The sequence below is a fragment of the Haliaeetus albicilla genome, chromosome 1 (assembly GCF_947461875.1).
Source record: "Haliaeetus albicilla chromosome 1, bHalAlb1.1, whole genome shotgun sequence".
NCBI classification, from domain to species: Eukaryota; Metazoa; Chordata; class Aves; order Accipitriformes; family Accipitridae; genus Haliaeetus; species Haliaeetus albicilla.
Window position 1 is genome coordinate 31440622 of NC_091483.1, and position 16485 is coordinate 31457106.

Sequence of the window (16485 nt, forward strand, 5' to 3'; positions counted from 1 at the left end):
AGAGCCTGTTGCCAGCAAGAGCTTAGTCCTACATCAGTGTCGCTACACTAGATAGAGCCATCAAAGTAGAGAAAGAAAGGCAGCAGTTGTATGCGTGCCTTCTTCTTTTCTTGGAGGCAATTTAAGGGCATTGACTTTGGAGCCAGAAGGGGGGTAAGTGCTGTTACAATATGTTATGCTCAATCTGTTGAGTTCATTGCAACAGGATGTTATTGAGACATGTCATGTGGCTAGGCTTTCAAAAGGGCCACGTAATTACATGACCTTAGCTCCTTTGAAACTGCTACATAGAGGGTAAAGAACATTTATAGATTAGAAGCAAGTGGTGCCGGATTAAAATATGATGCATTAAAGGAACAAGCAGTTATGGTGTGCTTTATGCAATCTTCACTTTATTAAGTGGAAGTGCATGTCTCCAACTCTCACTGACCTTGATACAGTCTCAAAATATGTATCATTATCTGTGACCTCAGCAGCTGATGGTATAAAGCAATTTCTTAGCAGGAAAATTGTAAATATTTTTGTAAATATGACCCAAACTCTATAAGCCCTAGTAAATAAGTGCCCAGAAAGATCACCTTCAGCTACTCCACCATCTTACCCAGTTACTTGCTGGGAAGAGGGAAAGTAGCTGGGGAAAATACAAATGGAAAACCATGAATTTTTCTGTCTTGTGAATATTTTATTGTCTGCAAGCAACAGAGTAAAATATTTTCATAATCGGATCAATTCACTCTAAAATTGATATCCATTAATACAAATTCAGCATGACTAAAAAACTAGCAAAATCTATTAAGGACCAAAAAGGGGAGCCGCTTACAAAATTCCCTCTGCATGAAGTCGTGACCTAGTGTTTTATACCACAGACATAAAAGCTGTCTTTAAAACATGTCAGTTCGCAGACCAAGGCAGTATATTCCCAGGGCTTTGTAGGTAAAAATCAAACACAGGATTTCAGGATGCCCATTGTCATGATACTGAGTTCCCAGTCTGAGCACCATGTACGTGTATATATGCCCATGAATATGCTGAAGGGTATATTCTTCCCCAGTGGAAAAAAGAGAGCTTAGAAAAGTTATTTTGGTGACTCTTTGGTGACACTCTATTTCAGTTTCAGTCTCAAGGGAGTCAGTGCCATAATCTCTGCACAGTTATCTTTCATAGGTCTGAGATTCTCCATTACCAAATGCTTCATTTTTCCCGAACTTGGCAGAAGGTTTATCTACTCCTCCCAAGGAAAATTGCAGCAGATGAATTCATGCTGTAAAAAGGGTCAGCCTGCGTATTTGTCAAAGCTAATCCCCTAAGGCAGGTGATCCTACACATGCAGATACGCTGAAGGCCATTCATCCACAGAGACTTGCCGTTGTGTCTCTTGTGGCCTCTGGCACAAATGTGTTTCCAGAAGGTCAGAGCAAGATATGTGGGACCAGAATGCTCAGGCTAGATTTCCAATGTTGGGGATCATCTGCCTTCCCAAACTGCACCAAACTAATTAAATGAGCTTCAAAATCTATTTAGTTAAATGGTCACAATTTCCCAAATCAGTGCAAGTGTGACTGATGCTGAAATTGAGTTAAACTAAATTGATAAAAAGCCTGCTGAAGTCTTTTCTATATACCAACGTCAGATTGGTTTATCTTTCCAGTACAACCTGACATATCCACCCTTCTCCACTTTTCCCAGTGTGTTACATCATTAAGTGCTTAAATTGCTCTTCACATGCTTTATAGAAAGAGAGTAGGCAATGCCTACGTAATGCACCTTTATAATGATACATCTGCATTCGTACAAAGGATTTGTGCCAGTATAATTACTTTAGTTAAAAAAAGCCCACCTTTAGCACTTAATACAAGCACTTCCACAGGGACAAAAAATGTATTTACAAGCCTAAAGTGGAATATAAAGTAGAATGCATGGAGAAACATCAATTTAATTAAAGGCTTTTTAATGAATGCATCTACCATGCAATTACAGTGGTGCAATTTCTGTGCGTTAACCTAAGCCTCCAACTGATTATCCAGGTACGACATAGGGTGAGGTACTTGTAAAATGAGGGAAACAAATACCAACTTTTGGTAAGCCTGTGAGAGCCTCAAATAGGAGGCACTATGCAAGTGTAAAGTATGATTATTACTATTTTACTCATTCAGCAGTAAGTTACACAACAAAACATCAAAAGCCCTTTTGAAAATGTACATTTCCCAACAAGCTGGAGGAAGAAGCTTAAATTACTTTTCTCAAAGCAAGTAGCTCACTGTGAAACCAGCTGCTCTGAGTGTGAGTCAGCAGCCCCAGCAGCCATCCCAGAGTCAAACCCACCAGCACCTTTCTAAATTCACTCTCATTAAAAATTTTGATGATCCTGCTAGAAGTCCCTCAGGTATTTGCCAAGCAGTGCTGTTGATACAAGGAGGAGGAAAAAAAAAAAAAACACACAAAAAAAAAAAAAAAGAAAAAGATCTCTTTTCACTGCTGTTACTTTGAAGAGAGGAGGGAAGTCATTCTCCATTATTTCAGTTACTAATCCCAGCAGGTTTGCATCATTATCTGATGAAAATGTCCTTTCTCATTGTTTGAAGGTGTAGTCAGAGGGACCAGCGTGAAAGCCAACTTTCTAAAGCAATACCTGTGCTTTTGTGCTGGGAGCATAGCAATAATCCTACCTCCTGCGCAGCCACCACCACCAGAGCATGGCTGCAAGCCTTCCCCTTACTGCTGCCACTGCAACATCCACTTTCTTTTGGAAGAGCACTTTCATGACAAAGGGGTGTTTAAAAGTAGTTTTATTCTAAAAAGTCCTGCCCAAATGGCAGAAGGCATCTGTAATTGCCACGTTTGAGTGATCTCTGACAAATGTGTTTAATTTGCAAGTGCAAATGGAGCTGGCATTTGACTAGCGGACGGCTAGGGTTGCCAGTTTGGCTGGGATGCTGAAAGTCAACCCAAGGTAAGGTCTCTGCTAGCTTCAGCCAGGGAAGCCTGCCTACATACTGTGAGAAAACAGGGTTGTATGACCACCACAGCATATCTTGTGTGGTGCCATAACCTCAACAAGGACTTTACACCCAGCATGAGTGTCCACCTAGCCATCCACAGCCAGGTTGGTCAGCTGTGACTCTTGGCCCTCAGCAAAAAATTGGCATGCCATGACTCAAACGCATCTCACTCAGCAGCCCTTACCCTTTCCACCTTGTCCATGCCTTCCTTCTATGTAAAAACCACATGTTTTTCAGGCTGAAAATGCGTCCTTGCAGACACTTGTGCAAGCTGGGCTATGTTTGCATGGAAACAGTTGGCTGGAGTTGGATGCTTGGTTCAGTTTGCAGCACATACAGGAGAATAAAATCAAGCTAACTTTAGTAAGCATGTTGGTTTGCGAGGCTAATGGAAGCAGCAAACAGTATCCTCGCCTCATTCTCCTGTTTTAACAGATGTGCCTTTGAATACATACACAAAACATTTCTGTTGAAGAAACTGGTGTCACTCTTATGTAGCTGCAAGGATGCTCTCTGTAGTTGTCAGTAAAAGAATCTATGCAAACTTGTAAAACGCAAATAAGTATTTGTGACAGAGTCTATGAAGAGGTTGCAATGAGGTAAATTTCTTTTAGAGTATTTGAGGACGACACTTCTTTACTTTGCTGAAAAGACTTGAATTTGGATTTCCATTTTCCTGGGAGGAGAAAATGCTTTCAATAATATCACAGCTAATCCAGTCCTTTGTGCCCATTGAGTGGCAGTTGCTAGATCACTTCAGATGTGGCAGGAATGAGTCACAACCTGGAATGCAAAACTCACCAGCTGAAATGCAATGTATGGAGAGAGGAATAGCCTTTGCAACTGCACGGGTGAGTTCGAGCTCCGTGGGTGATGCAGAGCAGGGAGATGCATGCTGCCCCATGCCAGCTGGCTCCGCTGAGAACATGCTGGGGCACACGAAATGCAGAGAGACGTCCCCAGCTTTCCCAGTGGATTTGAGTATGAGGCAAAAAGGTGTTTGGAGATGCAGCCAGCTTAAATTCCACCTTGTCCTTGTGCCTTGTATTTCCTACTGGCTGCCTCTCAGTCTCCAGAGGCTTCTCGCTAAAGGAAATATTGGCCATAAGGCTATAGCTGAAATTGAGGTTGACTAAATATGGGCCTCAGCATTCATCTGGGGAGTAAGTGGGGAGTAACTAGGGTACTGTAAATTCATGCCCACACTTGCTAAGCATTCACTCAAGCCCTCAGAAGTAGCTTACCTGACTTTTTATGGCCAATACTTGGAGTACACTGGTAGAAGTAGGAAGCAGTTATTACGAAAGATTGAGTATGTGTGCTGAGAGTACACATAGGTGAACTTGCCTCAAAGAACCAAATAAATGAATGTAAAACATAATATTTCTAAAAGCAATTATAAGGCTAGAATCATTGCTGTGAAATAAAGTTTTAAATAGATATTACACGCAATATAGTCTGTCCCATGATACCTCAAAAAAACCATCACCATCAAAAAGCAGCTCTTCTTGCTCTGGTGTGGTAGGTTGACCTTGGCTGCATGCCAGGCGCCCACCAAAGCCGCTCCATCACTCCCCCTCCTTAGCTGGACATGGGAGAGAAAATATAACAAAGAGCTCATGGGTCAAGGTAAGGACAGGGCAAGATCACTCTGCAATTACCATCACAGGCAAAACAGACTCGACTTGAGAAAAATTAATTTAATTTATTGCCAATCATATCAGAGAAGGGTAATGAGAAATAAACCCAAATCTTAAACCACCTTACCCCACCCCTACCCCCACCCCTTCTTTCCAGGCTTAACTTTACTCCCAATTTTCTCTACCACCTTCCCCCAGCAGTGCAGGGGGACGGCGAATGGGGGTTGGGGTCAGTTCATCACACTTTGTCTCTGCCGCTCCTTCCTCCTCAAGGGGAGGACTCCTCACTCTTCCCCTGCTCCAGCATGGGGTCCCTCCCACGGGAGACAGTCCTCCATGAACTTCTCCAACGTGAGTCCTTCCCATGGGCTGCTGTCCTTCATGAACTGCTCAAGCATGTGTCCCTTCCACGGGTGCAGGATTTCAGGCACAGACTGCTCCAGTGTGGGTCCCCCATGGGGTCACAAGTCCTGTCAGAAAACCTGCTTCAGCGTGGGCTCCTCTCTCCACAGATCCACAGGTCCTGCCAAGAGCCTGCTCCAGTGCGGGCTTCCCACAGGGTCACAGCCTCCTTTGGGCATCCACCTTCTCTGGTGTGGGGTCCTCCCTGGGCTGCAGGTGGATATTTGCTCCACCGTGGACCTCCCTGGGCTGCAAGGGGACAGCCTGCCTCACCATGGTCTTCACCGCGGGCTGCAGGGGAATGTCTACTCCGGCGCCTGGAGCATCTCCTCCCCCTCCTTCTTCACTGACCTGGGTGTCTTCAGGGTTGTTTCTCTCACATCTTCTCACTCCTCTCCTCCCGCTGCAATTGTGCAGGGTTGGCTTCTTAAATCTGTTATCCCAGAGGCGCTACCAGTATTGCCGATGGGCTCAGCCTTGGCCAACAGCGGGTCCGTCTTGGACCCAGCTGTCATTGACTCCGTTGGACGTAGGGGAAGCTTCTAGCAGCTTCTCACAGAAGCCACCCCTGTAACCTCCCTGCTACCAAAACCTTGCCACGCAAACCCAATACATCTGGTATTTCAGTTAAAGTAGCCTTTATGCAATGGTTAATGTCTGGAAACTTTGGGCGAAAGTGTGTCTGTACCTGTGATTGGGATAGACTATATCTTCATTAGCAAGCAGTGCAGCAAAGCAGGGAGAGCTATGTGAAGCACAACAGATGCCAAGCACCCAAACTCAGCATTTCTGGGAGTTGGGGATTATTACTCTGGTCTGCCTGTAATGTGGTCCTATGCATTAGGCACGCATCAGGAGTGCATTTTCCAGTTTCATTTCACCTGCAGGGAGCCCCCGGCTGTGCAAGCTCCTTGCAGTGCAATCCAAGGAGAGGGGGTGAAATTCCCTTCAAAAGCACTGAAGGGAAGGTGATGGAGGAAAGGTACCTTCTGTCTTACACCAACTCTAATCCCGTCCCTGACAGCGACTCCTCCACTTCCTTTGGATTTGTCACTTACTTACCTTTCCAGCAGGATGGGACTTCAGCATTTCAGTCATTTCCCGTATGGACGGAAAGCAGCTGGGAGGTGCTTCGTGAGTTCATAGGACTCGTGCAAACTAAGCAGCTCCAGCATGCTGTGCTGTAGGAGCTGCAGAAAGAAAAGACAAAGGAAACGATCTCTCTTATTTATCCGTTCCAAAATACAGCTGTAAATTGTGTTATGATTTTGTCGATATATGGTGCTTGCAAAGATTTCAAATAAATAATGTTATGACCCCAGGGGCCTTATTGATTTTGTAATAATTTCGAAGAGAAGCCACTCACTTTCTTGTTTGCTGACAAATTCTCTGCTCCCTGAGGAATTCCTATTGAACATGTATTAAAGACAGGATAAAATAATTCCAGGGGAATACAGAGAGAGGGCTTTGTGCATGGACTCTGCTTGGCGAATGGGTATTTAACCTCTGACCAGTGACGACAGGTCTCCTTTAGCTCTATTGGATCAACAGCAAGCTACTATAATTAAATAAAAAAACTGTTTAGAGCCTCACCGAACATGTCCTGGGAATTAAAGCATATGGCAGGGATAGGGAAAAAAGACTTTCCATATGCTAATGACCCTTGATGTCTGAAATAAATTAGATCCATTAGAGTTTATGCTCAATAAAAGAAAGACTTTAAGCACTCCAAAGTTAGTGACTCGAGACCGATTTTGGCTTAGAAATTCAATCTGCCTGCTTATTAATTCTTAGTAAGGCTCTGGAGGAGACAGGGGATGCAAAATCATAATTCTGTGCTGTATCAGAATTTTAAAGTGCCATCAGTTTCTTTTCCTCCTTTTTTTTAATTAAACCATTTTTCATGCTTCCCTTTTTTGTTCTCCTCATTAATTTGATTTTGTTCCCATTTTTGTTTAATTTCTTTCTTTTTAAGGTTTCATTTATCCTATTTCAACTGAACAGAGAACGCAGAATGAATATGGATTTTCTTGTAAGTTTAATGTTTGATTTTACGTTCCTGGGTGCTAATTTGATGCTGTTCCTTGGGTCAAGCTTTAGTGTTACACCAGCTCTGTGTGACTAGGCAAAGAGGAACCTATTCGGCAGCGTAAGTGGCATGCTGCTTGCTTGACAGCAGTCACAGTGTTTCTCTGTCAGCGGGTTGCCACAGAATGATAACAGCCCTTACGCACAAGGAAAATGGGAGAAGATGCTGCCTCGGAGAAAGAAACTGGAGAGAATGAACCCTCTTCTCATGAAAATGTCCTTAGCAAATGGAAAAAATGTGGTGGAGGGATAACTTTCTTTGCGCTGAAACTCAGGGATCTGCTTCCTGAACTGCTGGGGAAAAAAAATGTGATGTTTTGAGGCTGGTACATTGAAGGTATGATAGCTAGGAGCTTACAGCAATTCATCAGTCCCTTTCAACATCTGCCAGCTCTCACCTCTACAGCTGCAGGGCAGCCTGGCTTAAATGGCTAGAAGATGGGGAGCAAGAAAATAAAATAAAAATTATTTCACATGTTTCAAACTACACAAAAATGGGGTACTAAAAAAGTCTGATTTGGTTTCTCACTTTCTTTTTTCATTACATTATCTCTAGAACTGGGATTCTTCATTGTATAGAAACACATCAGATTTTGATCATGTAGTCAGACCTTTTCGAAAAAAAAGTCTAGTGGATAATGATGCTAGAGATTAGCCTGGAATTAGTGCTGAAGATACGGTATAAGCAGCTAGTAGAAATATCATAGCCATTTTCTCACAAGACAGCTCTAATAAATCTGGATTCCTTTCAGTAAATTACCACATTATTTCTTATGCTTGCTTTGGCTTTTATCCAAATATGTATGTGTTAATGCCAGTGATGAGAAGTCAGTGTTTGATTCCCTGCTTCACTAGTTTATTTTTTTAAAATGGAAATGGTTCGAAGGTAAAAATGTCTTGACACATTATAGTTCAAAAAAAAGGCAAACTCAAAGATACATCCTGGTATTCCAGGCATTCCATTAGAAAATGGACTTTTTGGTTTTTCTGACTTTTTATTTGATTAAAAAATTAGGCTTCTAAAGTTTAAAAACGCACAGCATGGTTTTTGTTATTAGATGAACCACTAAATACCAATATTATGACACTGTGTCACTAAGACATACTATTTTATTTCATAGAGTGAATTTGCTTCATGAGACTAAGTCTAATGTTTGTTATGCTTAGTAGTTCACAGCCTGGGTGCTCGATAGATGAACGAGTAGATAGGGAAAGAGTTAGAACACAAGTTAGAGAGAAATCAAAGATCATTTTCCATCAAAAGGGCATAGACCTGTTATATAGCTTTGGAAATGGATTTTAAATTAACCTATAAAAAAGGTAGTAAATATCTGCAGGAAATGAGAATAATAAGAATATGTTTTCTTGAAAGTCCTTGTGAGGAGCACATTTCTTCAAGGTTCCTGGCCTCTCTCCCTCTAGCTGCTCCTGACTCGGATGACGTTGCTCTCTACGTCGGGATCGTCATAGCTGTGATCGTGTGCCTGGCTATTTCTGTGGTCGTGGCCCTGTTTGTCTATCGCAAGAACCACCGTGACTTTGAGTCAGATATTATTGACTCCTCGGCGCTAAATGGGGGATTTCAGCCTGTTAACATCAAGGCTGCAAGGCAAGGTTAGTTGTCATTTCACTCCATGGTGACCAGTTCAGGAAGATGCTATAAGGTTATGGTCTCTTGGGCTACATGAATGATACTCGCTGGATGCTTGTTGGCACTTGACAAAAGGGAGAAAGATCATACCCATTAGTTTCTGATAGTCAAATGCTCAAAACTCACATTGGCGTTTTTCAGATGTGCTCAAGAGCATAAAGCAGAGGAATTTAACTTCTGAAGAGAGAGCGTGAATGTGAGAGTGAAACACAAAGACTTTTATGAAAATAGAGGTCCAGCTCAAATTGAAATCAAAGGCAAAGCTCTGACAGAAACAACAGAGGCAGGAGTGATACTACAGTACAGTAATTCTATCACATCTTTCTCCCCTTTTTTCACTAATAGCTTTTTTTATTGTGCCCTGTCTCCACAGGCATAAATAGTAGTTTAAGAAGTACTGTACTTTCAATAGACAATGTAGAAGAAGTTGCAGTAGAACATCATTTAATAATAAGCATTTTTATCACTGGTGTGTAACATCTTGATTATTTCTACACTTCACTGGCCAGAAAAAAAACACTCTAAAGTTAGTGCTGGCTTTTTCAAGACCCGTATTTAGGCTGTAGAGTTCCTCTTTTTTCGCAGTATGTGTGCAAAAAGAATAAATCAAAGTAAGAGTTAAGGTGACAAGAGAGTTGTCATGAGGAAGATTAGCAGAAAAGTCATTTTCTTTGCTGGAGATACTTTTAAAACAAATCTCAAAAATGTGTGATGCAGGTACTAATCCCCCACTGTGGGGAGTCTTGGGCATGATGACTTCATAGATTTTTTCTGTCTTTTATTTCAGGAATGCTATCGTTAGGCCAATTGGATAAATTGGTTAATGATTGTCACTTAGCATTTAGGGAGGGGGTATTAGTTAATAAAACTATATCTACTGAGTATGGAAAACATCTTGCCCTGAAGCTAAGCATGTCATACTGGAAATCTGAGTGCAGCCTGGAAAAATAATCCCAGTGAAAAAATCCTTAGAGCAGAAACGTGCTGTAATTTTGTATGACGATTAGATTCCATAGCAGCTGGGGCAATACAAGCCCTGGGAGTTTGCTGGAAAGATGCATGGAAAAGGAGACTAAGGTCAGTCTGCAAGGACTTTGCGTATCTTAACCTTTGGTAGGAAGTGCAAAATACAAAATACGGAATGCAAACCCGAACCATTACCTGGAAGAAATTCATCAGAATAGAGAAGTAATATGGTTCTTCTTTCTCATCTCCAATGCAGACCTCCTGGCAGTGCCACCAGACCTCACTTCAGCTGCAGCCATGTACAGGGGTCCTGTTTATGCCTTGCATGATGTCTCTGATAAAATCCCAATGACCAATTCTCCGATCTTGGACCCACTGCCCAACCTGAAAATCAAGGTTTATAACACCTCTGGTGCAGTCACCCCCCAGGATGACCTCTCTGACTTCTCCTCCAAGCTGTCCCCGCAGATCACACAGTCTCTGCTGGAGAATGAGACCCTGAACATGAAAAACCAGAGCCTTGCTCGGCAAACAGACCCATCGTGCACTGCATTTGGGACCTTCAACTCTTTAGGAGGTCACCTAGTAATTCCGAATTCAGGTAAGTGCTAGCCATGTTGGCTTAAAGGCTCAGTTGTTTTGTATTTTTAAAAGTGGAGTTAGCTTGCTTTTATGCAGGAAAAAGCAGGGTCTCTCCCGAGACTCTGCCTTTTCTTTGTTCAGAACAAACAGATGGGGTTTTTCCCCCCATACACATCTACCAAGGTACTTCAAGTATTCTTTTCCCAAAGTCCTGGCCACCTTTTTAACAGAAAATTGCAGGGCTCTTAGCCACTTTCTGAGACAGGAGAGCCTTCAGAGCTTCCCTGTGTGAAGTGAGATTCACCATCCTTGACCTTTTCCTTTCATGCAGCCCTAGAAAAGGGACTGTGAGCCAGAAAGCCTCAATCCTGTCATCACACATAAAAAGGACAAATTAATTAAAAAACAAATCGGTTGTTCCACTTCCAATTCATTGCAGACTGTGTGGCATTGAAGTAGGACAGCAGAATATTAATTTTTGGAAGGCTTTTTTCCTGCACACATTACATACCCGAGGAAAATAAGGCCCAAGAGTGTCTTTTCTTGTATTCCTCTCCTTGTTATGCATATTGTTGACTTGTTTTACAACTAGGAAAGAGGGGGACTGAGCAACGAGTGCCTTTTGATGTAATTGCAAAGTGCTGCTCAGTCTTTCTCATACTGTACAAGGCCAGGCTGCCAGGCCCCTTTCAAGCCGCCCAGACACCAGGAGGCAGTTTCAGAGCATCCAGGGAGCCCCTGGGCAGCCTTGGGAGAGCTCAGCTCTTGCAGCTGGATTTTTTAGGGAAGCCATACTACTGTTTGGTTCCTAAATGAAGTGTTGATGTTCAAAGGAAGTGCAGCACCTAGATGTTCCCATGGGTTTGGCATGCTAATGAAGAGCAACATTAACATCTAAAGTGGGGTTGAATCAAATGCATAAAACACTGGATGTGGGGGATAAGCAGGCTACATAGTGGTCAAGAGTCCCCCTGCCTTGTTTCTCTGGAGCTCTGAGTCCAGGTAGGACCACAGTACGTGTGAAACCACAGCTCACAGCTACCTGACACGATAGCTCAAGGTTTCACAGCATTTCTGCCTTCCTGTACATCTTGTGGTCAGCTCTTGGCCATTTTACAGCACGATACCCTGACCGAGGAGATATGCCTACCCTTGCCTCCTGCTCCATTGCTGGATCTTTTCTTGTTGTCTGTTGATGTTATGGAGAGAACAAAATGCCTAGGTGACCAGGGACCTAGGTGGTTTGGTCCTTCCAGGATGCAGCCCGACACTGCCCAGGAAGCAGCCAAAAGTCATCAATGAGCAGTAGCCCTCCTTTCTGAGCTACTGTGGAACAGGGGGCAAAAATAGCCATTAAATTTAAGTGAAAGCTGAACTACTTAAAGAAATCTGGGGCTGACTGCTGAGCAATGTTGAAAATTCATGCTATAAAATCCTGGATTTCACATTTCTCTAAGTAGCAGCTGAAGGTGGATATTAATACTTGGGTTTCTTATGCCATGATGGTGCACATTTTCAGCAAACTCTATTAGTCACATTTAATTCGCATATATTAATATCAATTTATAAAGAAAAAAAAGGTTATTTATTGCTGTAATCCCTTCAAAATGATTAAAATAAGTTTTGTAAAATATATCAATCTGTCTACCGCTACCGTGTATGCCTCCGTGCTGCTTCTAGATGTATGTATATCCTCCTACTGATACAATCAAAGCCCTTCATTTACACTACGCCTGCCCTGTTACAGTGGAGAACATGCACAGATGAGGTTGTAACAACAGGCCTGTAAAGAAACAAGTTTCAGAAGGCTTTCACGGAAAATGCCTTCCTAGCTAATCCCTCCCTTTCAAAGCCATGTATGTGACTACACCCCGGTACACCAACACATGGGAGGTCTCCAGCATAACCAACTCACATATGCTAAAGAAAAGAGACAGGGCCATGCAAGGTTTCTGTAGAGCCTCTCTTGTGCATATGCATATACGCAAATAATCTGCCTGTAGGTTTGTAGTAATAACCGTATTAAAATCCTTGCACTGATTCCCAGCTAATCCACATCTGCAAAGACAGCTGGCTTAGACGTGTCCAGCAGAGTGAAATAGTTCGTTCATGTGCCGTGTTTGTCATGTAACAGCAGGACATTTCTGAAATGGCAGGAATGTAAGAACAGTGTTTTGTAATCAAGTGTGCAAATCAGTGCAATCACCACTGAAAAGGGCACCGAGCATATTTGCCCAGATTTTTTTCATGGTTAGGTACCTGAATTTGAGCTACTTTACAGGACTAGGCAATTTTGTCTCCCTGGTAGTCTAATTAGAAGCTGAGTGCGTTAAAAGAAGGGGTGCCAATCACAGAAGCCATCTTTCAGGAAACAACTTGTTCTTGGTGCTTCCTGGGACAGTGCTCCACTGCCTTTCTTGCCTGATTTTAATTAAGTAAGAATTGCCTAGAGAGAAATGTCCTGTTACAGAGTTGTTTGTTTTTCCATCATTTTACAAAGTAAGCAGCAACGTAACCATCTGTCTGCTCTTCAAATAAAATAAAAGGGAAGAAAACCCTCTTCTCCACTCCTGTATTTCAGTGCCAGTGCACAAGAGGAATAAGAACAGGCCAGTTGACCACCAGAGATGCCAGGGTTGCAGTAAATACTTTTTCTCACAAGTTGCTGAGGTCATTTAGAGTCTTCTGGCAAGGTTGGATGAAAAATCTGGCATTGCAGGCTTCATCTTCTGCCTCTCCTGTCACTCCACAGACCCACTTGCCTTTTTTTCTCCACTTTATCTTTTGTGTCTCTTCTGTTCTGCAGGAGTAAGCTTGCTGATCCCAGCGGGGGCCGTTCCACAAGGGAGAGTCTATGAAATGTATGTGACAGTTCACAGGAAGGAGAACATGAGGTAAAAGACTGCCTTTGTTTGCTTGTGCATTAGCAGAGGGGAAAAATGTACTAACTAAAGACCTGTGGTAATATGCTTATGCAAAGCCTCCTGCGTTGAAACTATTTGCTGACTTGGATGTAAACGCGAGCAAAGCTGAGGATAAACTTTGCCACAAAACCAGCTCAGACTTTTGCTTTTCTAACCAAGAGTTGCACTCTGCAGCAAGCCCTCAGGCTGGGGGGGTGCTGAATCATAGCCAGAAGCGAGGAAAATGTGCCAGCATGACTTTGGTGCAGCAGAGAAAGTGTGAGGTAACCTCTTAATAAAGACCCGTGCTGCAAAGGACAAGGGAGCAGAGGAGCAAGGTGACAAATAGGCTCAGCAGAGGGACAGGTGCCTGAGCACCTGGCTTGGAGAATCTCCTCTCCTGTTATAATGAATGTGAATTTTTATTTTACCCTTCATGGGCTTGGCTAGTCCATGCAGTGAAGAGGATGAAGACAAAGCTTTTGGCGTCCTCCACCCCTCCTTGCTCCTAGATGGAAGTAAGTGAGTAGTTGTCCTGCTTAGGCCCAGGCGCTCCACGCCAAGGGCCACCTAGAGGCAATGTTGGGATGACCCCCGTTGTTCTCACCTGTTATCTGCATGTGTGGCCAATTCATATTCTAGATCTTAATGTCTACTGTGTGATCTGGCAGCCTTGGCATAAACAAAGAGTTTCTGAAAAGGCCAAGATACTGTTTGAAGCAGTTTAGGAAAATCTAATGAAGAGAAAGGTGAGATCTTAGTATGAAGAATGGACTCATGTGCACAAAGGCTGAATGGCAAATGTGAATCTAAGCAATCATTACACGGTACTTTGCCTCTTTCCCCTCCTCATAGCTAGATACATTTTTTGGCTCAGCCCCTTAATGGCTTTTATTATGTGCTAAGCCACAGCTGTTTATACACTGCGTGATACTGAACACCATTCTTTAGCTTGGTAGTCTTTCACCCATGCTAAAATAATCTGCTTGAAGAAAAAATAAGTAACCCCTCCACCCACCCTTTTGCATACATTATTCATTGCCTGCTCTTTGAAAATAGCTAATTGCAGCTACAGAAAAAGTGTCTCTGTTCATATCTAGTATTGATTGTATTCCTATTACTTTTGGTTGTGTTTTAAAGACACTTATAAAAAGAACTCTTTCCTGCAGAAGGAAAAAAAAAATTAAAATCAGAGGGCATCCCCTGTTATTCAGCTTGCCTCCAAATCTCCCTTTTTAAAATATCTGATTATTCAAAAAAATTTTTATTTCATTCCTAGGAGGAGCTATTTGTGCAATTATTTTCTTTCCAGCCAGTTACGGAGGGAATCCCTGCCTCCTTATTCATGCAGCTGTGGACAACCAATGTCACATGCTAGTCTGATTTATTTTCTTCAAGGGTCATAAAGCCCGCTCTGCATGCTTTGTGATAGCTGTTACTCAGCAGGTCACACAGGGGATAGAAGGATAGGTTAACCTGTATTGGGAAAAGCATGCTTGGAGCTGTGCTCTGCCAAACTGAGCAAGTGTGGTGAAGTACACCTGCAGAAGTGAACGGAGAGGTATGACTCCTCACTTGCAGTGAAGACTTTGAGAGGTGATTTCTTTCCCTAGAAGAGGAGAGCAGAGAGCGGGCTGCCTTGGCCATGGGGCAGCAAGGCTCATCCCATCGTGGTGGTAATCGCTTCCTGGGTGCACAGACCCCAGCTGCTTATTTGATTTATGGCAGCTTTTCAGCCCCCCTCCAGCATGCCAGGCTTGTCATGCTCGTGGAAACCAACCACTTCTAGGACATTTAAAATGGAGCTCGTCAGGTGTTGTCTAGATCATTCGGAACTGAATAGTCACCAAAAAGGGCTTAAATGTCCTCCTGTTACCTGCTCCCTTTGCCCAGATGCCCAGGAGCAGCAGGGGCTGTAATGGTCTCCTGCTGCAGGACTGTGTTACCAGACACTTCACTTACTGTAGCAGAGCTGCAGCTCGGTCAAAGCCTCTTTTTCTGACTGTGTGGGCCACAGATGTTGCTTCATATAATGGGAGTCATATGGGTACCACAAGTTAGTGTGCAGCATAATTATTTTTTAAATCCGCTGCTGCACTCTTACAGCACTCCAGCAGAGAGTGATAGTCCACAGTAAGGACTATCTGCAGACATTTGCTTTTGTAGCCAAGCAATAACTGGAGTGTGTTCAATAAACCCTGTGAGTCCGTATATTTATTTTCATGAGCACTGTGTAAATGTGTATGGGTTGAAAAGTCTTGTCGTGTGTTGATGTAGTTTGGAGGGGGACATATAGGAAACTATAAAATGGGTGTTATAATCAGAAATGAAGGCAGGCTCTTTTTCTTGATATACAACCACCACTGAGGTAAGAATGTGGTCCCCATAGCGCTACCCTAAATAGAACCAGTGCAGCAACAGAGAGGCATACCATCACAGCTCACATATCTCCAGCAACTTAAAATTTAGCTCACATTTTGTTTGTAGAAATATGAAACGACTTCTGAACAGTCAAGCTGAAACAGGAAATCTGTTATCCCTCAGAGTCCTGCAAATTCCCCTTTTCTTTTCCTTCCTTTGTTTTCCTAATACATTTCCCCAGTTAGTCTCCAAAACCTGTAGTACAGACATTTGAGACACTTCATAACCCAGTAATATCACTCTTTGTGTTGCCTTGCAGATTGGTTAGGAGAGCTTTTCGAGAAACTCTATTTATTCCATTTCATAACCATCAAAGCATGTGAGAGCAGGAGGGTCATCCTAAAAGCATTATCCTTCTGCAGTGAATTGGGTTTCTGATGGCTTGCACTTGGAGGCAGTTGTTTTCTCTAAGTGTGTTAGCGTGCCTGTGGCACAGTGGGTTTTCTCTTTTCCTAGACTAATACTCCAGCAGGCTGTTTTTCCTGCTCCTGCACTGTGAGCTCATCCCTATTCTGCTTGTCATTCCGGGCAGGATGGATGGCAAGCAGCTACTGGACTCTGATCCCTGGCTGGTGTGTTGATCTCATGGAAAGGTCCATGTGCTTTATGAAGTGGCTACAGTGGGAAAAGGATATCTATGTATGTATGTGTGTGTGTTTGTACACGTATATGTGTATGTGTGTGTATATATATATATATATAAAAAATTGAAAAAATGACAAGCCTATGAGACTATTTCACAGCTATCAGACAGGTTTCTGTCTTGAAGCTCATTGGCTTTTCAGTGGTGATCAGATGCTCTCTCCCTTAGTCTAGCGAAGTATCACCGACTT

General features: G+C 42.9%; 1 protein-coding gene across 2 annotated transcripts in view; it reads left to right on the top strand.

Annotated features, from left to right (window-relative positions):
* UNC5C (unc-5 netrin receptor C) overlaps positions 1–16485 on the top strand; it is a 269800-nt gene that overhangs the window by 226194 nt on the left and 27121 nt on the right. The window contains exons 8-11 of one of the 2 annotated variants that reach the window (XM_069784212.1): positions 7017–7073; positions 8552–8743; positions 10003–10347; positions 13135–13222. In XM_069784212.1, the coding sequence (XP_069640313.1) occupies positions 7017–7073; positions 8552–8743; positions 10003–10347; positions 13135–13222 (682 nt within the window). The remainder of the gene's footprint in view (positions 1–7016; positions 7074–8551; positions 8744–10002; positions 10348–13134; positions 13223–16485) is intronic. The other variant, XM_069784203.1, reaches the window with a different exon arrangement.